General features: G+C 37.8%; 1 protein-coding gene across 5 annotated transcripts in view; it reads right to left on the bottom strand.

The window, feature by feature from the left end:
- The window catches only part of HGF (hepatocyte growth factor), an 81,464-nt gene extending 64,779 nt beyond the window's left edge, over window positions 1-16,685 (bottom strand). For 3 of the 5 annotated variants that reach the window (XM_082631866.1, XM_082631867.1, XM_082631870.1), the window contains exons 1-2: window positions 16,487-16,685; window positions 8,361-8,526 (exon numbers count right to left, since the gene is read on the bottom strand). In XM_082631866.1, the coding sequence (XP_082487992.1) occupies window positions 8,361-8,526; window positions 16,487-16,571 (251 nt within the window). In that variant the 5' untranslated portion in view covers window positions 16,572-16,685. Of the gene's footprint in view, window positions 1-8,360; window positions 8,527-9,502; window positions 9,785-16,486 lie in introns of those variants that run through there. The other 2 variants (XM_082631868.1, XM_082631869.1) reach the window with 2 other exon arrangements.
- Between the last annotated feature and the right edge of the window lie 320 nt (window positions 16,686-17,005).

The raw sequence follows: 17,005 nt of genomic DNA, 5'->3' as shown, positions 1-17,005 counted from the left end.
TTCCTTTGCTGTGCAAAAGCTTTTAAGTTTCATTAGGTCTGATTTGTTTATTTTTGTTTTTATTTCCCTTTCTCTAGGAGGTGGGTCAAAAAGGATCCTGCTGTGATTTATGTCATAGGGTGTTCTACCTATGTTTTCCTCTAAGAGTTTTGTAGTGTCTAGCCTTACATTTAGCTCTTTAATCCATTTTGAGTTTATTTTTGTGTATTTTTGGGAGTGTTCCTCTGTCTGCTATATTTTGGAAGAGTTTGAGAAGAATAGGTGTTAGCTCTTCTCTAAATGTTTGATAGAATTCGCCTGTGAAGCCATCTGGTCCTGGGCTTTTGTTTGCTGGAAGATTTTTTATTACAGTTTCAATTTCAGTGCTTGTGACTGGTCTGTTTATATTTTCTGTTTCTTCCTGGTTCAGCCTCGGAGGGTTGTGATTTTCTGAGAATTTTTCCATTTCTTCCAGGTTGTCCATTGTATTGGCATACAGTTGCTTGTAGTAATCCCTCATGATCCTTGTATTTCTGCAGTGTCACTTGTTACTTCTCCTTTTTCATTTCTAATTCTATTGGTTTGAGTCTATTCCCTTTTTTTCTTGATGAGTCTGGCTAATGGTTTATCAATAGTGTTTATCTTCTCAAAGAACCAGCTTTTACTTTTATTGATCTTTGCAATCATTTCCTTCATTGCTTTTTCATTTATTTCTGATCTCATCTTTATGATTTATTTGCTTATACTAATTTTGGGGTTTTTTTATTCTTCTTTCTCTATTTGCTTTAGGTGTAAGCGCAGGTTGTTTATTTGAGATTTTTCTTCTTCTTTGATGTAGGATTGTATTGCTATAAACTTCCCACTTAGAACTGCTTTTGCTTCATCCCATAGGTTTTGGGTCATAGTGTTTTCATTGTCATTTGTTTCTAGGTTTTTTTTAATTTCCTCTTTGCTTTCTTCAGTGATCTCTTGGTTATTTATTAGTGAATTGTTTAGCCTCCATGTGATTGTATTTTTTACAGTTTTTTTTTTTCCTGTAATTGATATCTAGTCTCATAACGGTATGGTCGGAAAAGATACTGAATATGATTTCAATCTTCTTAAATTTACCAAGGCTTGATTTGTGATCCGAGATGTGATCTATCCTGGAGAATGTTCCATGAGCACTTGAGAAGAAAGTGTATTCTGTTGTTTTTGCATGGAATGTCATAAATATCAATTAAGTCCATCTTGTTTAATGTATCATTTAAAGCTTGTGTTTCCTTATTTATTTTCATTATGAATGATCTGTCCATTCGTGAAAGTGGGGTGTTAAAGTCCCCTCCTATGATTGTGTTACTGTCGATTTCCCCTTTTATGGCTGTTAGCATTTGCCTTATGTATTGTCGTGCTCCTATGTTGGGTGCATAAATGTTTACAATTGTTATATCTTCCTCTTGGAGTGAGCCCTTGATCATGATGTAGTGTCCTACTTTGTCTCTTGTAATAGTCTTTATTTTAAAGTCTATTTTGTCTGATATGAGAATTGCTACTCCAGCTTTCTTTTGATTTCCATTTGCATGGAATATCTTTTTCCATTCCCTTACTTTCAGTCTGTATGTGTCCCTAGATCTGAAGTAGGTCTCTTGTAGACAGCATATATACGGGTCTTGTTTTTGTATCCATTCGGCCAGTCTATGTCTTTTGGTTGGAGCATTTAATCCATTTATATTTAAGGTAATTATCGATATGTATGTTCCTATTACCATTTTCTTCATTGTTTTGGGTTTGTTATTGTAGGTCTTCTCCTTCTCTTGTGTTTCCTGCCTACAGAAGTTCCTTTAGCATGTGTTCTAAAGCTGGTTTGGTGGTGCTGAATTCTCTTAGCTTTTGCTTTTCTGTAAAGGTTTTAATTTCTCCATCAAATATGAATGAGATCCTTGCTGCGTAGAGTAATATTGGTTGTAGGTTTTTCCCTTTCATCACTTCAAATATGTCCTGCCACTCCTTTCTGGCTTTCAGAGTTTCTGCTGAAAGATCAGCTGTTAATCTTATGGGGATGCCCTTGTATGTTATTTGTTGTTTTTCCCTTGCTGCTTTTAATATTTTTTCTTTGTATTTAATTTTTGATAGTTTGATTAATATGTGTCTTGGCATGTTTCTCCTTGGATTTATCCTGTATGGGTCTCTGCCCTTCCTGGACTTGATTGACTATTTCCTTTCCCATATTAGGGAAGTTTTCAACTATAATCTCTTCAAATATTTTCTCAGACCCTTTCTTTTTTCTCTTCTTTTTCTGGTACCCCTATAATTCGAATGTTGGTGTATTTAATGTTGTCCCAGAGGTCTCTGAGACTGTCCTCAATTCTTTTCTTTCTTCTTTCTTTATTCTGCTCTGTGGTAGTTATTTCCACTATTTCATCTTTCAGGTCACTTATCTGTTCTTCTGCCTCAGTTATTCTGCTATTGATTCCTTCTAGAGAACTTTTAGTTTCATTTATCGTGTTGTTCATCATTGTTTGTTTGCTCTTTACTTTTTCTAGGTCCTTGTTAAATGTTTCTTTCTTTCAAAAAACAAGAAATTCTATTTCCAAGATTTTGGATCATCTTTACTATCATTACTCTGAATTCTTTTTCAGGTAGACTGCCTATTTCCTCTTAATTTGTTTGGTCTGGTGGGTTTTTTTTTTTTTTTTTAAGAAATTGTTGGTGACTTCTTTTACCCTGTAAACCCCTGCCCTCCCAGAGGCAGGGGATGTGTTATTTTATTTTATTTTTATTCTTCTTTTTTTTAAGACCATACTTCATTCAGATTTCTTTTGCTTTTTTTTTATTATTAATTTTATTTATGTATTTATGGCTGTGTTGGGTCTTCGTTTCTGTGCGAGAGCTTTCTCTAGTTGCGGCAAGTGGGGGCCACTCCTCTTCGTGGTGCACGGGCCTCTCATTATCGCGGCCTCTCTTGTTGTGGAGCACAGGCTCCAGACGCGCAGGCTCAGTAATTGTGGCTCACGGGGCTAGCTGCTCCGCGGCATGTGGGATCTTCCCAGACCAGGGCTCGAACCCATGTCCCCTGCATTGGCAGGTAGATTCTCAACCACTGCGCCACCAGGGAAGCCCGGTCTGGTGGGTTTTTACCTTGTGCCTTCATCTGCTGTGTATTTCTCTGTCTCCTCATTTTGCTTAACTTACTGTGTTTGGGGTTTCCTTTTCACAGGCTTCAGGTTCGTAGTTCCAATTGTTTTTGGTATCTGCCCTCAGTGGGTAAGGTTGGTTCAGTGGGTTGTGTAGACTTCCTGGTGGAGGGGACTGGTGCCTGTGTTCTGATGGATGAGGCTGGATCTTGTCTTTCTGGTGGGCGGGACCGCATCCGGTGGTGTTTTGGCGTGTCTGTGAACTTATTATGATTTTAGGCAGTCTCTCTGATAATGGTTGGGGTGGTGTTCCTGTCTTGCTAGTCGTTTGGCATGGGGTGTCCAGTACTGTAGCTTGCTCGTCGTTCAGTGGAGCTGGGTCTTAACATTGAGACAGAGATGTCTGGGAGAGCTCTCACCAAATGATATTAAGAGTGGCCGGGAGGTCTCTGATGTACCAATGTCCTGAACTTGGCTCTCCCACCTCAAAGACTCAGCCCTGACACCCGGCTGGAGCACCAAGACCCTGTCAGCCACATGGCTCAGAAGAAAAGGGAGAAAGAAAAGAAGAAAGAAAGAAAGAAAATAAATAAAATAAGTAAAGTTATTAAAATTAAAAAGTAATTTAAAAAAAGAAGAGAGCAACCAAACCAATAAACAAATCCACCAGTGATAACAAGCACTAAAAACTATACTAAAAAAAAATGGACAGACAGAACCCTAGGACAAATGGTAAAAGCAAACCTATACAGACAAAATCACACAAAGAAGCATACACATACACACTCACAGAAAGAGGAAAAGGAAAAGAAAAAAAATATATATATATAAAGGAAGAAAGCAACCAAATCAATAAACAAATCTACTAGTGATAATAAGCTCTAAATACTAAACTAAGATAAACATAAAACTAGAAACAAATTAGATGCAGAAGGCAAACCCCAAGTCTACAGTTGCTCCCAAAGTCCACCACCTCAGTTTTGGGGTGATTCGTTGTCTATTCATGTATTCCACAGATGCAGGTACATCAAGTTGACTGTGGAGATTTAATCCTCTGCTCCTGAGGCTGCACAGAGAAATTTCCCTTTCTCTTCTTTGTTCGCACAGCTCCTGGGGTTCAGCTTTGGATTTGGCCCTGCTGCTGCATGTAGGACACCCTCTGGCGTCTGTTCTTTGCCCAGAGAGGAGGGGGTTAAAGGAGCAGCTGATTAGGGGGCTCTGGCTCACTCAGGCTTGGGGGAGGGAGGGGTATGGAATTAGGGGAGAGTCTGTGGTGGCAGAGGCCAGTGTGAAGTTGCAACAGCCTGAGTTGTCCCTGGATCTTGGGACCCTGGCAGTGACGGGCTGTACAGGTTCCCAGGAGCGGAGATGTGGATAGTGACCTGTGCTTGCACACAGGCTTCTTGGTGGCTGCAGCAGAAGCCTTAGCATTTCATGCCCATCTCTGGTGTCCATGCTGATAGCCACGGCTCGCACCCATCTCTGGAGCTCATTTAGGTGGTGCTCTGAATCCCCTCTCCTTGCACACCCTGAAACAATGGTCTCTTGCCTCCTAGGCAGGTCCAGACCTTTCCCCGGACTCCCTCCTGGCTAGCTGTGGCGCACTAGCCCCCTTAAGGCTGTGTTCCCGCAGCCAACTCCAGTCCTCTCTCTGTGATCTGACCTCCGAAGCCCGAGCCTCGGCTCCCAGCCCCCACCCATCCTGGCGTGTTAGTAGACAAGCCTCTTGGGCTGTTGAGTGCCGGTCGGCTCTGATCCTCTGCACGGGAATCTCTCTTCTCTGCCCTCCACACCCCTGTTGCTGTGCTCTCCTCCGTGGCTCGGAAGCCTCCCCCCCCACCCCCCATCTCCACCAGTGGAGGGTCTTCCTAGTGTGTGGGAACTTTTCCTACTTCACTGCTCCCTCCCCGAGGTGCAGATCCTGTCCCTATTCTTTTGTCTCTGGTTTTTCTTTTTTCTTTTGCCCTACCCAGGTACATGGGGAGTGTCCTGCCTTTTGAGAAGTCTGAGGTCTTCTGCCAGCATTCAGTAGGTGTTCTGTAGGAGTTGTTCCACATGTAGATGTATTTTTGATGTACTTTTGGGGAGGAAGTTGATCTCCACATCTTACTTCTCCGCCATCTTGAAGGTCCTCCTCCAGATCATATATTTTTGAAAGCACATAATTTTCTTACAATTTTATGTAGTTCAAATTAGTCATTTATTTCTTAACATTGTAACAACTTTTAAGTAATTTTAAATAAGGGGAAATAACTTTTATAAAACAAATATTAAAAAGATGTTATAAAATTAAAATATTTTAACTATTTTATATTTTTACATAGTGCATTTTATTCTATATCTAAATAACTTCAAAAATTATATGTATAAACTTTGTGCTTTGATTTACATGTAGACATTTTGAAATGTCCACCTACAAGAACATTTTACAGCTGAAATAGTATTAAAGAACAAACATAAAAAGTCTGTTTTTGCAACTGTGGCAGAATAACTTGATAAGAGAAAAACTGGCTAATAATATATTTGAATTTTGATCTGGTAGATAGTAAACTTATGCAATGCATGTAAAATTTCCTATTTGCTTATTGTAGGGTGTTGGGGGGAGAGAGTTAAATAACCTTGAAAGCACGGTAATTAGATAAAGAATACATATGAAGATAACAACTAAACGAACATCTAAAAAGAAATTTTAAAATTACAGACTCAAATACCTACCACTTAACATTAAAATAAAAATGTACCACACATATATAAACTACTACTTTTTTTTTTCAGTAATATGGCTTTGACATGAGATTGCCTTGCAAGTGACTCATGAGCCCCATCAGCAACATGTGATATTTGCTTCTGTGAATACAAAGGTGATTCCATCTGGAAAGTGGGTGACAGGGTTTCCAGTTTGCTGATTTCATTCACCCTTTTCTCTCATTCCATTACAATTCCATATACTCTCAGAAAACTGTATTTGCTTGTATCATTTTACACCTCCATATGGACTGGATCCAAGCTGACAAATTCCATGAGTTGCATATCTTCTTTTAAGTTTGACTTTAGGAGTCTTTCTCTTAGCCTTATTTTAACTATCATCTTCCTTTCAATAATTTATTTTGTTGAGTTGTTTATGGCAGAAGGGCAATTCCAGTACCAGTTACTCAGTCATGGTTAGAAATTTTCATCTCTTGAGTCAGTTCATCTACAGTAATTTTTTGAAATGCTTAGAATCAGGCATTCTGGTCATCTTTCTCATCCAGCAAAAAACAACTTCAGTCTCTATAAAGTCAATATTGTTGATACCTTCTCAAGAGGAAACAAAATTTGAGACCTCCACCTCATGCCCACTGAATTACAGATGCTTTCACACAGCATTGTTGGTATTTTCCAAACATTGTAGTGTGTTTGCCATTGTTTTTCAATGATTCTAGTTCATGGAACAAGTCCTCAAAAAGATCTTTAATTAATTAAGAACCTACTTTCAGAGTATCACAAGTATGTCCATTCAATTCTGAATAAGTAATGTATTTAGTGATTCCAAATAAGTATATATATATATATTTAGAATACACAAGTGTGAAGGTTGACACCATTTCTGAGCAGAGAACTTTAGCTGTACATTGGTATTACTACATGTGGTTTTCTGCACAGGTTGCCATAAATTTGGAGACTAAATATAACTCAACCAGAATATGGTTGAAAAGCATGAAACCTTGTATACATGGGATATGTAAAGTTTTATTAATCTGGTCACATGTGTTCTCCAATGCAGCAAAATCATTTTAGTGTCTCCTAAACAAAACAAAGGGAAAGCTGTTTTGTTTTGGTTTTTTTCTAAGCATAAGGCTGACTAATGTGAAAATCGAGGCTTAGCAATACTTTCCTTACTTGTGGATCCAGGAGAGTGTATTTTCAGATTCAAAGTTAAAAATCAATGAGATGTGGTTCTCCCATTCCCTTTGCCCTGCACTTCTAACCCTGAAAGGGGAAAATACAGTAAATCCAACCTCCTCAATTGCCAGAAGAACACCTCCATAAATCTACACAGCTGAGATGTTGATTGAGAGTAGTTTTCTCTAATTTATTTTTTTAAATCTCAAGGCTTTTCTAGGAAAGTCAGGGAAAGAAGGAATTATCATAGGAATTACTTGCAAAGTTAATTCCCCACTCCCAGTGCCAGGAAATATCTCCCTGAAAGTGGCAGTTTGGCTATAAAAATACTTCCAGAGGAGTTCTACATGAATAGAAAAGAGATAGTCTTTCCTCCTGCTAAATCTATTGAAGACCTCCTCTAACCATGTCCTTTCTCCTCAGGCCCATAACACTTATTTCTCTGAGAAAGGCAAGACGAAGTTAGGACCTCTTGCCATGACATTACTAAAATCTGTGTTCACATTATGTGTTAACTACCCAAATGTAATAGAGTAGAATTCAAAAGTGACACAATACCATGTTCACTCCTGTTAAAGTGGGATGAAATAGGCAATAAAAATGTGGAAAGTAAGTGTGGGGAGGGAATATTTATGAAGAACTAGGAAATGCATTTTCTTCTGGCAATTTGGAAAACTATTCAGATGAAATTGTCACCTTCATGGCCCAAAACTTCAAGTTTTATCCTCTGGCATACCGGCAAAGTTGTTAGGAATTTTTCCCTGGGAGGTCACAGAGAAACTTTCAAAAGATAAGAAAACTCTCCATTTGAGCCCTTTCATGCCTCTTTGAATTGCCCCATCACTTTTCACCTAAAACTTCATCATCACTACCCGCTAACTTCTTTTAAACAGCCTCTGCTGCTGACACCAATCCCCCTAGTTTTTTAAATCTAATTATCTCAATGTTTTTTATTTACATCCCTAAAGACAATGATACAAGTTGCAGTAAGTTTTGGTTGTTGGCCAACTTCTATTCTGAAAATTCCTCCACTCCTCTTGTAAGAAAAAAAAAAAAAGTTTACTCTGAATAGAATATTGTAAAATATTAGAGAGACAAAAAGTTAATCGAATTGAATTTTAGTTCCTAAAGTTCAATTGTTCATAAGATGAGAAAATATAAATTCCATAACTAAAGCCACTGTGGATTCTAAAAGATCTCAGTTTATGTGTTCTCCCTTACTCATATTTCCATCAAATGAGAGCTAAGTCTTCTGTTGCAATGAGTTAAAACTAAAATCAAGCTTACAATTTTAAGAGTACATTGCATTGAATACAAAAAAGATGATGATAATGAGTCCATGCTATATTTGGAAAATTATTCTAAGAACGAAATGAAGCAACTTACTTGCAAGTGAATGGAAGTCCTTTATTCCTAATACATCTATTGGCACATTGGTCTGCAGTGTTCATTTTTTTTGTTTTTATCTTCAGTAATGGGTCTTCTTTAATTAGAGTAGTCTTTGCTGACTTTTTGAATTCATGAAGTGTGTTTCTTCTTTTCTTCTGTCCTTCTATTAATAATAATAATTTTTTTAAAAACATAGGGGAAAAGCTTTTAAGGCTCATATAGAAAAAAATATCCCTAAGAATCATCTACAAGGTAATGATTTTATCTGACAACATACCAGACCTCCAGGGGTTGGGGGGTGGAGTAATGTGGGTAATGATACTCTCAGATACTTAAGAGCAAGAGAGGAATAGTTAATCAGTGAAGAAAAAATAACTTCACATGCAGAGTCATTCATCTACATTCTTTCAAATGAAGGATGCTTTTAAAAATTAGGACAGAGTTCACTCTTAAGAAATAAATAACATGGTATTCTCCAAACAGTATGAAAGGAAGTGCCAGGACATATCATATCATGCTCTATAATTAAATCTGTCATTTCCTTCTACAATTGGTCCTTATGTAAGTTATAGTATTAATTAGATAAGCCAATTCAATGACAGGTGAGAACCTTCTCACTAAAAATGGTGCACTGGGTAAATTCTTCTGACTTGGTCTTTAAAGTATTTCATATTATTTATATTTTAGCCCTTTCATTTCCTACATAAGTGTTTTCTGTGCTTTTGGGCACTATTTCTCAGTATCACTGAAGTGTTTGTTTTGAAATCAAGCCAAATGTTGTAAATCAAACGTATGTAAAACTTCATCCTCTAATGTAGCAATATCATTTTTCTTCATCAAAGTATTTTACCAGGCCCCTAGATAGCATGAAGCCTCCTATTAAAAAGCTGAAGAGCAAAGCTAAAACATCCCAAGAGACTTAATCTTATGGATAACTTTAGAATATGAAGAACTTGCTTCTTCATTCTTAATTTGCCCAAAGTTACCTGGTTTCTAATGATAATCACCTCTTCACAATGAGAATCAAATTGTCTAAGAGATTGCAGCTGTTGTAGAACAAGGATGGACATAACTGTGCCCCTCCCCTGCCTGTCAATTCATTTGAATACCCTTATAACAAAGGCAGTAATAATACGTACATTTTTAAGATACGAAACCAAGACACAGGGGAAAATTGACGACTTAGAAGATCTGATTGAAAGTCCAGCTGCCTGGCTTCAGAGCCCCCACTCTTAAACACGTATGATGCCATCTCTCTCTAAGACTTGCTAAGAAAGCATGTGGAAATAACGGCTTGTAAACAGTTTCTGAAGATTTGGTTAAAGCTGTCAGTAGAGAAGTAACTTGGATGGCAGAACAGGAAATCACTTCTTGTCTTTAAATGTGGTGAAATGTGCCAAGAAAAGAGGGTGAAATTTTTTCTGTAGAAAATTTGGAAATATGGCTTAACAGAGGTACCAAGAATAGCATCATACTCTTAAGTCTGCCAGCAACCACTGGCTCCAGTTGTTTTATTAAACATGCAGATGCTACCCATTAATATCTATCCTAACCTGAAGTCCACAGTAAATAAGAGAAAACATGAATTCCTCTAAATCTCTGGTTCTCTATAAAACTCCAGAACACAGTCCCCAAAAGACTGGTACTAATTTCTGTAATAATGCTTTCATTTTCTTCTCTTTTCTTTTCTTCAACTTTTCTTTGCCCTATAAGATGGAATGGCTATGGTAGAACAGATATAATTTAAAAGACATTTTAACATAGAAATTCAGTCAACCAAATAATCCATCAACGTGTTATTTATTGAGTGTGGACCAGATGCCTTGCATAACATTAGCAGACTGATGATAATTCTGGCATTCTTATTGACTTGCCAAGTGACTTTGTTTAATTACCTTAAATGCTAATATCCCATTACTCAATTTACAAAATGAAAGTTATATTACATTTGAACTAAAAGGAGGTATTTAAACTATAATCATTTGGAAATCAATTTGGATTAAAAATGTTATGAATATGCAAAGTTTTAGTTTTGTTTTTGAAATTTCATCCTTTAATTTCTGGCATAAGAGAAGAAACCGTTATTCTCCCAAGCAAAGAAGTGGTATTATTCTTTTCAAATTTTGGTTTCTGGGCTTCCCTGGTGGCGCAGTGGTTGAGAGTCCGCCTGCCGATGCAGAGGATGCGGGTTTGTGCCCCGGTCCGGGAGGATCCCACATGCCGTGGAGCGGCTGGGCCCGTGAGCCATGGCCGCTGAACCTGCGCGTCCGGAGCCTGTGCTCCGCAACGGGAGAGGCCACAACAGTGAGAGGCCCACATACAGCCAAAAAAAAAAAAAAAATTTGGTTTCTGCCACAGGACCATGTTAATGGGAGATAAGTTTCTCCACTAAGAGTTTCCGCTTCTTTTGACATTAGTGCACTATTTCTTAGGTGCTGTGAAATGTTTCACAGCATAAAAATCATCTGAATTCCTGTATAAATTGGAATACTTCTCAGAAACAAATAGTGGTTAATGGACACAGAAAATCTATTCAAAAAACTATCTGCCAAAGTGGAAAAACTGTGGTATATATATATGTATATATATATATGTGTGTATATATATGTATATATATATATGTATATATATGTGTATATATACATATATATGTGTATATATACACACATATATATAAAATAAATTCAATTAACTAAAGGTATAGAATTAAAATTGGCCTAATGTATTATGTATTTATTACCTATGTTTAAGTGTGAGAGAAGAACATAAAACTAAATTTTAAAAGTCTAAGACAAGCATTGAGTTCAGACATGTATTTTACCAATTACCAAATAAAATAGAATACCTGGTCAATGCTCTGGTTTCTTTTCTCAGAACCATACAATGTGAAGGAAGCCACTGAGGATGACTAGAGAAAAGTTTTTCTGTGGGATCGTTGATTATATTTAATTCTGCAGATCCTCAGCTGTCCTATTGAAATGTGTTAATGCCTGGCTGTACCTCATAAAAATAGTCTACTCTTGCTTGCTGATAAACTTTCAATCACTACCTTTCATCTAAAGATCAAAAAGTATCCTGAAAAGCAAATAAATCTATGATTTCCCTTTACTAGATAATAAATAGGAGAGAAAAGCTTGTCTGGGGCTACAAATCTAACCAGGGGCAATCAGAACCAGATACTAAGATTCCCTTCTCACTCTTTATTTCTCATGACTTAGAAGCTTTCCCTTATAATTCAGTCATATCATTAGGTCAGTAACTAATTATTCAAAAATGCGAAGTTCAAGCTAGTTGTACGTCATGTAATCCACACATCAATAAAATTAATTCCTTCTTCAATAAAAGAAAAATTCAAAACAGAAGTCATTCAAAAACAGCATCTGAAAATAAAATTCCTTTGCTGAAAATACTTTTCACTTTCTCTTCCACATGTATTAACAACTGATGCTTGTTTTAACAACAGTTAAAAGACAAGCTTAATTTGGGAAGAAACTCAAAAATATCTTTGGATCAGATTTTTCCCTGCTATTTTTTGTGCATGACTGCTAGTTGAAGTTTATAAACAAAACATTGAAATGAAATCAAAGGGTAAGAGATCACTGCAACTTTGTCACGCTTTCTTATATTTTAAATTGCAACTCCTTTTCCCTCTTCCCTCAGTATGGGAAAACATTCTGTAGCTATGTTTCCTGAAGAAACCAAAGTCCCTATTTAAAACTGAAATCATTAGGCTCTTAGTGAAAAGCTACAAACAGAAAGTAGGGTCAAATGTATCAAGGTGTTTGAAGAAAGACACATTTCTCCCTCTGGTCCCTGGGCCTCACACTCATTTCTCTCAGTACCTCATATATTTTCTTCTCTGTATGGACTAACCATTGACTTCAAAGAAAAATCCTGCGAAGGAAAGGATTTGCAGGGTGTGGAAAGAAGCAGGAATCTGGCTCCACAGATTCTGAGAAATCTACCCACATGATTAGTGATTAACAGCTTGAAGTGGCAAGATGTTAAGATGAAAGTACACAAATAATTAATGGAAGGGAATGGTGGTGACTGGAGATTTACTTCCCAAAGGCAAAAATCATAAATACAAGTCCAAATCTTCATTTCTATTATCTAGGACTTGAGTGTCACAAGTGAACAATTTTCATCCCTTCTTTAGAGAAGGGAACAATATCATAAATAAAGATGTCAAGAAGGGATCAAGTCAGATTTAAATCAAATGTTGGTATTTGAGAAGCAGCATAAGTATCTCTTCCAAAAAGATTTACAAATGAAATGATGTTTGTGTGAGAACGGGGACCTCCCTAGATATTTCCCTCCTTCTACTTCCGTGCCACTTCCTCATTCATCCTCCTCCTGGTCTCTTCCTTCACTGTCTGTTTCTGCCTGCAGCTCTCCTCCACACACCAACTAAACCAACCACACTTCAGTCAGGTATCTTGTCAACTCAAAAACTTCCAGCTGTGACCCATAATGTTTAAAATAGTGTAATTTAGCATGATATTCAAGCATACATGCTAGTCTATCTTACTTTTCCAAACCCAGGCCATACTCCTCCTCCTCAGGTACTCAGTACACCAGCCCTACATGATTGCCTGTCCTTATACTTTCTCACTTCAGTACCTTCGGCCACTTTGTGTTCCCCTGACTTAAGTACTGACCGTACTATTACCTGTATTTTCATACTCAACTTGAGTATTTCATACTTCCTAAACCTGGTTTGATCTTCTGAGCTAGAAATGAACTCTCAACCATAACATAATAATACTTCTAGCACAGAATTGTTCTTATATTACTTAGCAAAATGGATTTTTTAAAGCAAGTTTCAGTTGATTTCACTGCTGCTGTATTCAATATAAATAAAAGGGAAAAATGCACATTGCATATTTCATTCACATAGATTTGGGTAGGAATCTCAGCTCTATCCAATATGTAAGATAATAAGAAAAAAATTTAAGTTCTTTAACTTCAGTTTCCTCATGTAAGATGAGTCAATCCAATAATGCCAATCTTATTAGAATTAAATAAGCTTTGTTTTAGAACTTGGTCCATAACAGTCGCTCAACAAATGTAGGTTTCTTCATCAAAATATCTATAAACAATAAATGCTGGAGAGAGTGTGGTGAAAAGGGAACCCTTCTGCACTGTTGGTGGGAATGTAAATTGATGCAGCTACTATGGAGAACAGTATGCAGGTTCCTCAAAAAACTAAAAATAGAGCTATCATATGACCCAGCAATCCCACTACTGGGCATATACCCTGAGAAAACCATAATTCAAAAAGAGTCATGTACCACAATGTTCATTGCAGCTCTATTTATCATAGCCAGGACATGGAAGCAACCTAAGTGTCCATTGACAGATGAATGGATAAAGAAGATGTGGCACATATATACAATGGAATATTACTCAGCCATAAAAAGAAATGAAATTGAGTTATTTGTAGTGAGGTAGATAGACCTAGCATCTGCCGTACAGTGTGAAGTAAGTCAGAAAGAGAAAAACAAATACCATATGCTAACACATATATATGGAATCTAAAAAAAAAAAAAAATCGTCCTGAAGAACCTAGGGGCAGGACAAGAATAAAGACGCAGACGTAGAGAATGGACTTGAGGACACGGGGAGGGGGAAGGGTAAGCTGGGAGAAAGTGAGAGAGTGGCATGGACATATACACACTATGAAATGTAAAGTAGATAGCTAGTGGGAAGCAGCCACATAGCACAGGGAGATCAGCTCGGTGCTTTGTGACCACCTAGAAGGGTGGGATAGGGAGGGTGGGAGGGAGATGCAAGAGGGAGGAGATATGGAGATATATGTATATGTATAGCTGATTCACTTTGTTATAAAGCAGAAACTAACACACCATTTTAAAGCAATTATACGCCAATAAAATGTTTTTTAAAAATGAAGGTATTGGGGTGGAGAGTCAGTAAAAGAAACAAAACAAAACAAAACAAAAAACAAATGTAGGTTTCTTTCTCACTTGTTCATCTGTACATCTCCCACAGGCTCCTTGATAGTAGGTGCTCATTTAACGTTTTGTTGTTGTTGTTAGAGGGGATTGGATATTTGTATCCAGTGTAGGTGGGAGTGGATAGAGGATAATCCTATGTAAACCAATTCCTATAAAGATGGCTTGGGTCTATTATATTGAACATTTCTTTACATGTTTTGAAACTTTTCTAAAAATATCTCCATAATATATTCTGCTCATAACTGGTTGTCACCTCATTATAGTATCCACTTCTTTTTAAATATTGTCTTATTTCACAATAGGTAAAAAAGAAGACTCATAAGCTAAATCAAAAAGTATAACCGAAGCAAGTAACAACAAAATTCTAAATGTTCAATGTTAGATGATATAAAAAAGAACAGACTTTCTTTTTATGTTCTAAGAGGACTATCCATGTTTTCCACTTTGAAGAATGTAATTTTTTAAAAAACTATCAAAATAATGTTGCCATCCAGACAAAGGCAGACCCTCTTTTGTTAACAATTTTAGCATTATCCACTTTAGGAATTATTCTATTACTTGTAATTCCCAACTGGCCTCTCCTTGCCTGCAGCATACTCTTGGGCTGCATTCCCCCTATCCTCAGGAAACTCAGTCATTTCAACATTAGCCAAAATGAAATATAATTACAAATGTATATCTCCTGCCAAAACTTCGCAATGCATGCCAAAAACAAATAGACATTGTCTATGGTTGATCTACTGTTTGGGTTTTCCACACTGTGTTCCCCATGCATAAGCACAGATGATTCCAGGTAACCATATTCTACTTCAGCCCATCAACATTTTGATCTTTGAAAATGAAACTCCTCAAAATATTAGCTGTCATTTCAATTTATACTCAAAATCCCACAAACCAGCAATGTCATATAAAAATCAATTTTAACATGACCCATCTCAAAGGTGATAACCTGCTAGATTGAACTTTTTTTTTTTTCACCTCTTCAGAAATCTAACATAAATGTTCTCGAACTGACACTTCCCACACAGTGTTGTTTTCCAAAAGGGACATATCACAAAATCGAAGAAAGCCAGGTGGGACTGATTTTCCTTGTCATTTTGCCAATTCTTGGTGTTTTCAACCTTTGTATTTATTACATTGGAAACTAGATTAGAGGTCTGATAAATGTCATATTTAACTTATCTCAAAAGATATAACTGAGATATATCTCAGTTCTCTGTCTTATATTATTAAAAAAAAAAAACTATGTCTACTGTCTGGGCATGTATTCCATTCTTTTATTCCCCTGTGCCCACCCATGATGCTCACTACCTTCTCCCGTTGGCATCCCAGCCACGACAATGATAATACAACCAAATACAGATGTTTCCTCTTGCCCTGATAACAACAGAAAACTTCCCAAAGCAGCAAATGAAACTTCTAAACTTCCAGGCAATATGAACTCCCAAGCAACTCCTTCCCAACCTGTAAATTCTGGGGAGAAAATGGGAGACTGAAAGGAGCATTTCTACAGCTATAATCAGAGTCACACAATTTTTGCCTCCTTGGCCCTGCAGTTTCAAAAGGGCAGGCATCCATACCCAGAAAGAATGAGACCTTAGCAGAGAGGCTTTCTCTTTCATTTTTATAACATGCATATACTCAGACTTTAATCTGCCTTCTCCAAATGAAAACCTGTATTAAGTCATAATTTGGCCCTGAATGTTGACTGAGTGATGTGGGGTAGTAGATTGTCATGGAAAATTCTCCTCTGGGGAAAAAAAAAAAAAACATGTCCCTGCAGTACTGACCATCACTTTCCCCCCCTCTCTTCAGCTTTAAATTTATCCAAACCAGCAAAGTTCAGCCAGTGTTAGCATCTCCCTCCCATCCCACCATCCCTGACTGTCAGGCCAAGTGAGAGGGGGCTGGATCAATGGGGAGGAGGATGGAAACAACAGAGGGGATGCTAAGTATCGTTTTAAATGCTTTTCAAACAGAAAGAGAATGTCAAAAGAAAGCTGAATGAGAGATTTTTTTAAAAAAACCCATACCACATACAGAGTTAAGAAAGGATGCTGGGAATCGGGTAAAGAGAGCGTTAGGAAAAGGAAATGTTAGCAAGAGAGGGTTAAAGAAGAAGAAGGAAGAAAAGAGAAAACTAACCTGCATAGGGGATGGCAATGGGAAACAGGAGAAGGTGGAGGACGTGCTGCAGCAGCAGGACTGGCAGAAGTTTGGTCACCCACATGGTGCTGCTGGATGCGCTGGCGGATCCCGCTGGCGATGCCTGCGTGAAAGAATCCTGTTGCGACTCAGTGCCTAGAAGAGCCCGTCGGCTCTGAGCTGCTTTTTATTGCGATGAGCTAAGTTTGTTGTGTGATTAACTGGAAAGATCTAGGTCTGAACTCCCTCTTACGGTAAGAAACTGTTTAACAACAGCCCTTTACTCTCTTCCACCCCCCTCCCTTCCTCACCACCCCCCACCCCCCAACAGCACCAAACAGATCCCAGCTCCCCACGACCCCACCCCCACTCTGCTGAGGAAAGAAACTTACAAAGAGAAGGTCACCTGGCCTGGGGCCAGCTTCCATTTGGAAGTTGGAGCTCCAGATCCCAGTGGCTCCTATCCGAGCAGGGAAGGGAGCAGCAAGGCTCAGCCCAGTAGCTAAATCAAGTCACAGG

The sequence above is a fragment of the Mesoplodon mirus genome, assembly GCF_964341445.2.
Source record: "Mesoplodon mirus genome assembly, chromosome: 9".
Lineage (NCBI taxonomy): Eukaryota > Metazoa > Chordata > Mammalia > Artiodactyla > Ziphiidae > Mesoplodon > Mesoplodon mirus.
This window is presented reverse-complemented; position numbering and strand designations above follow the sequence as displayed.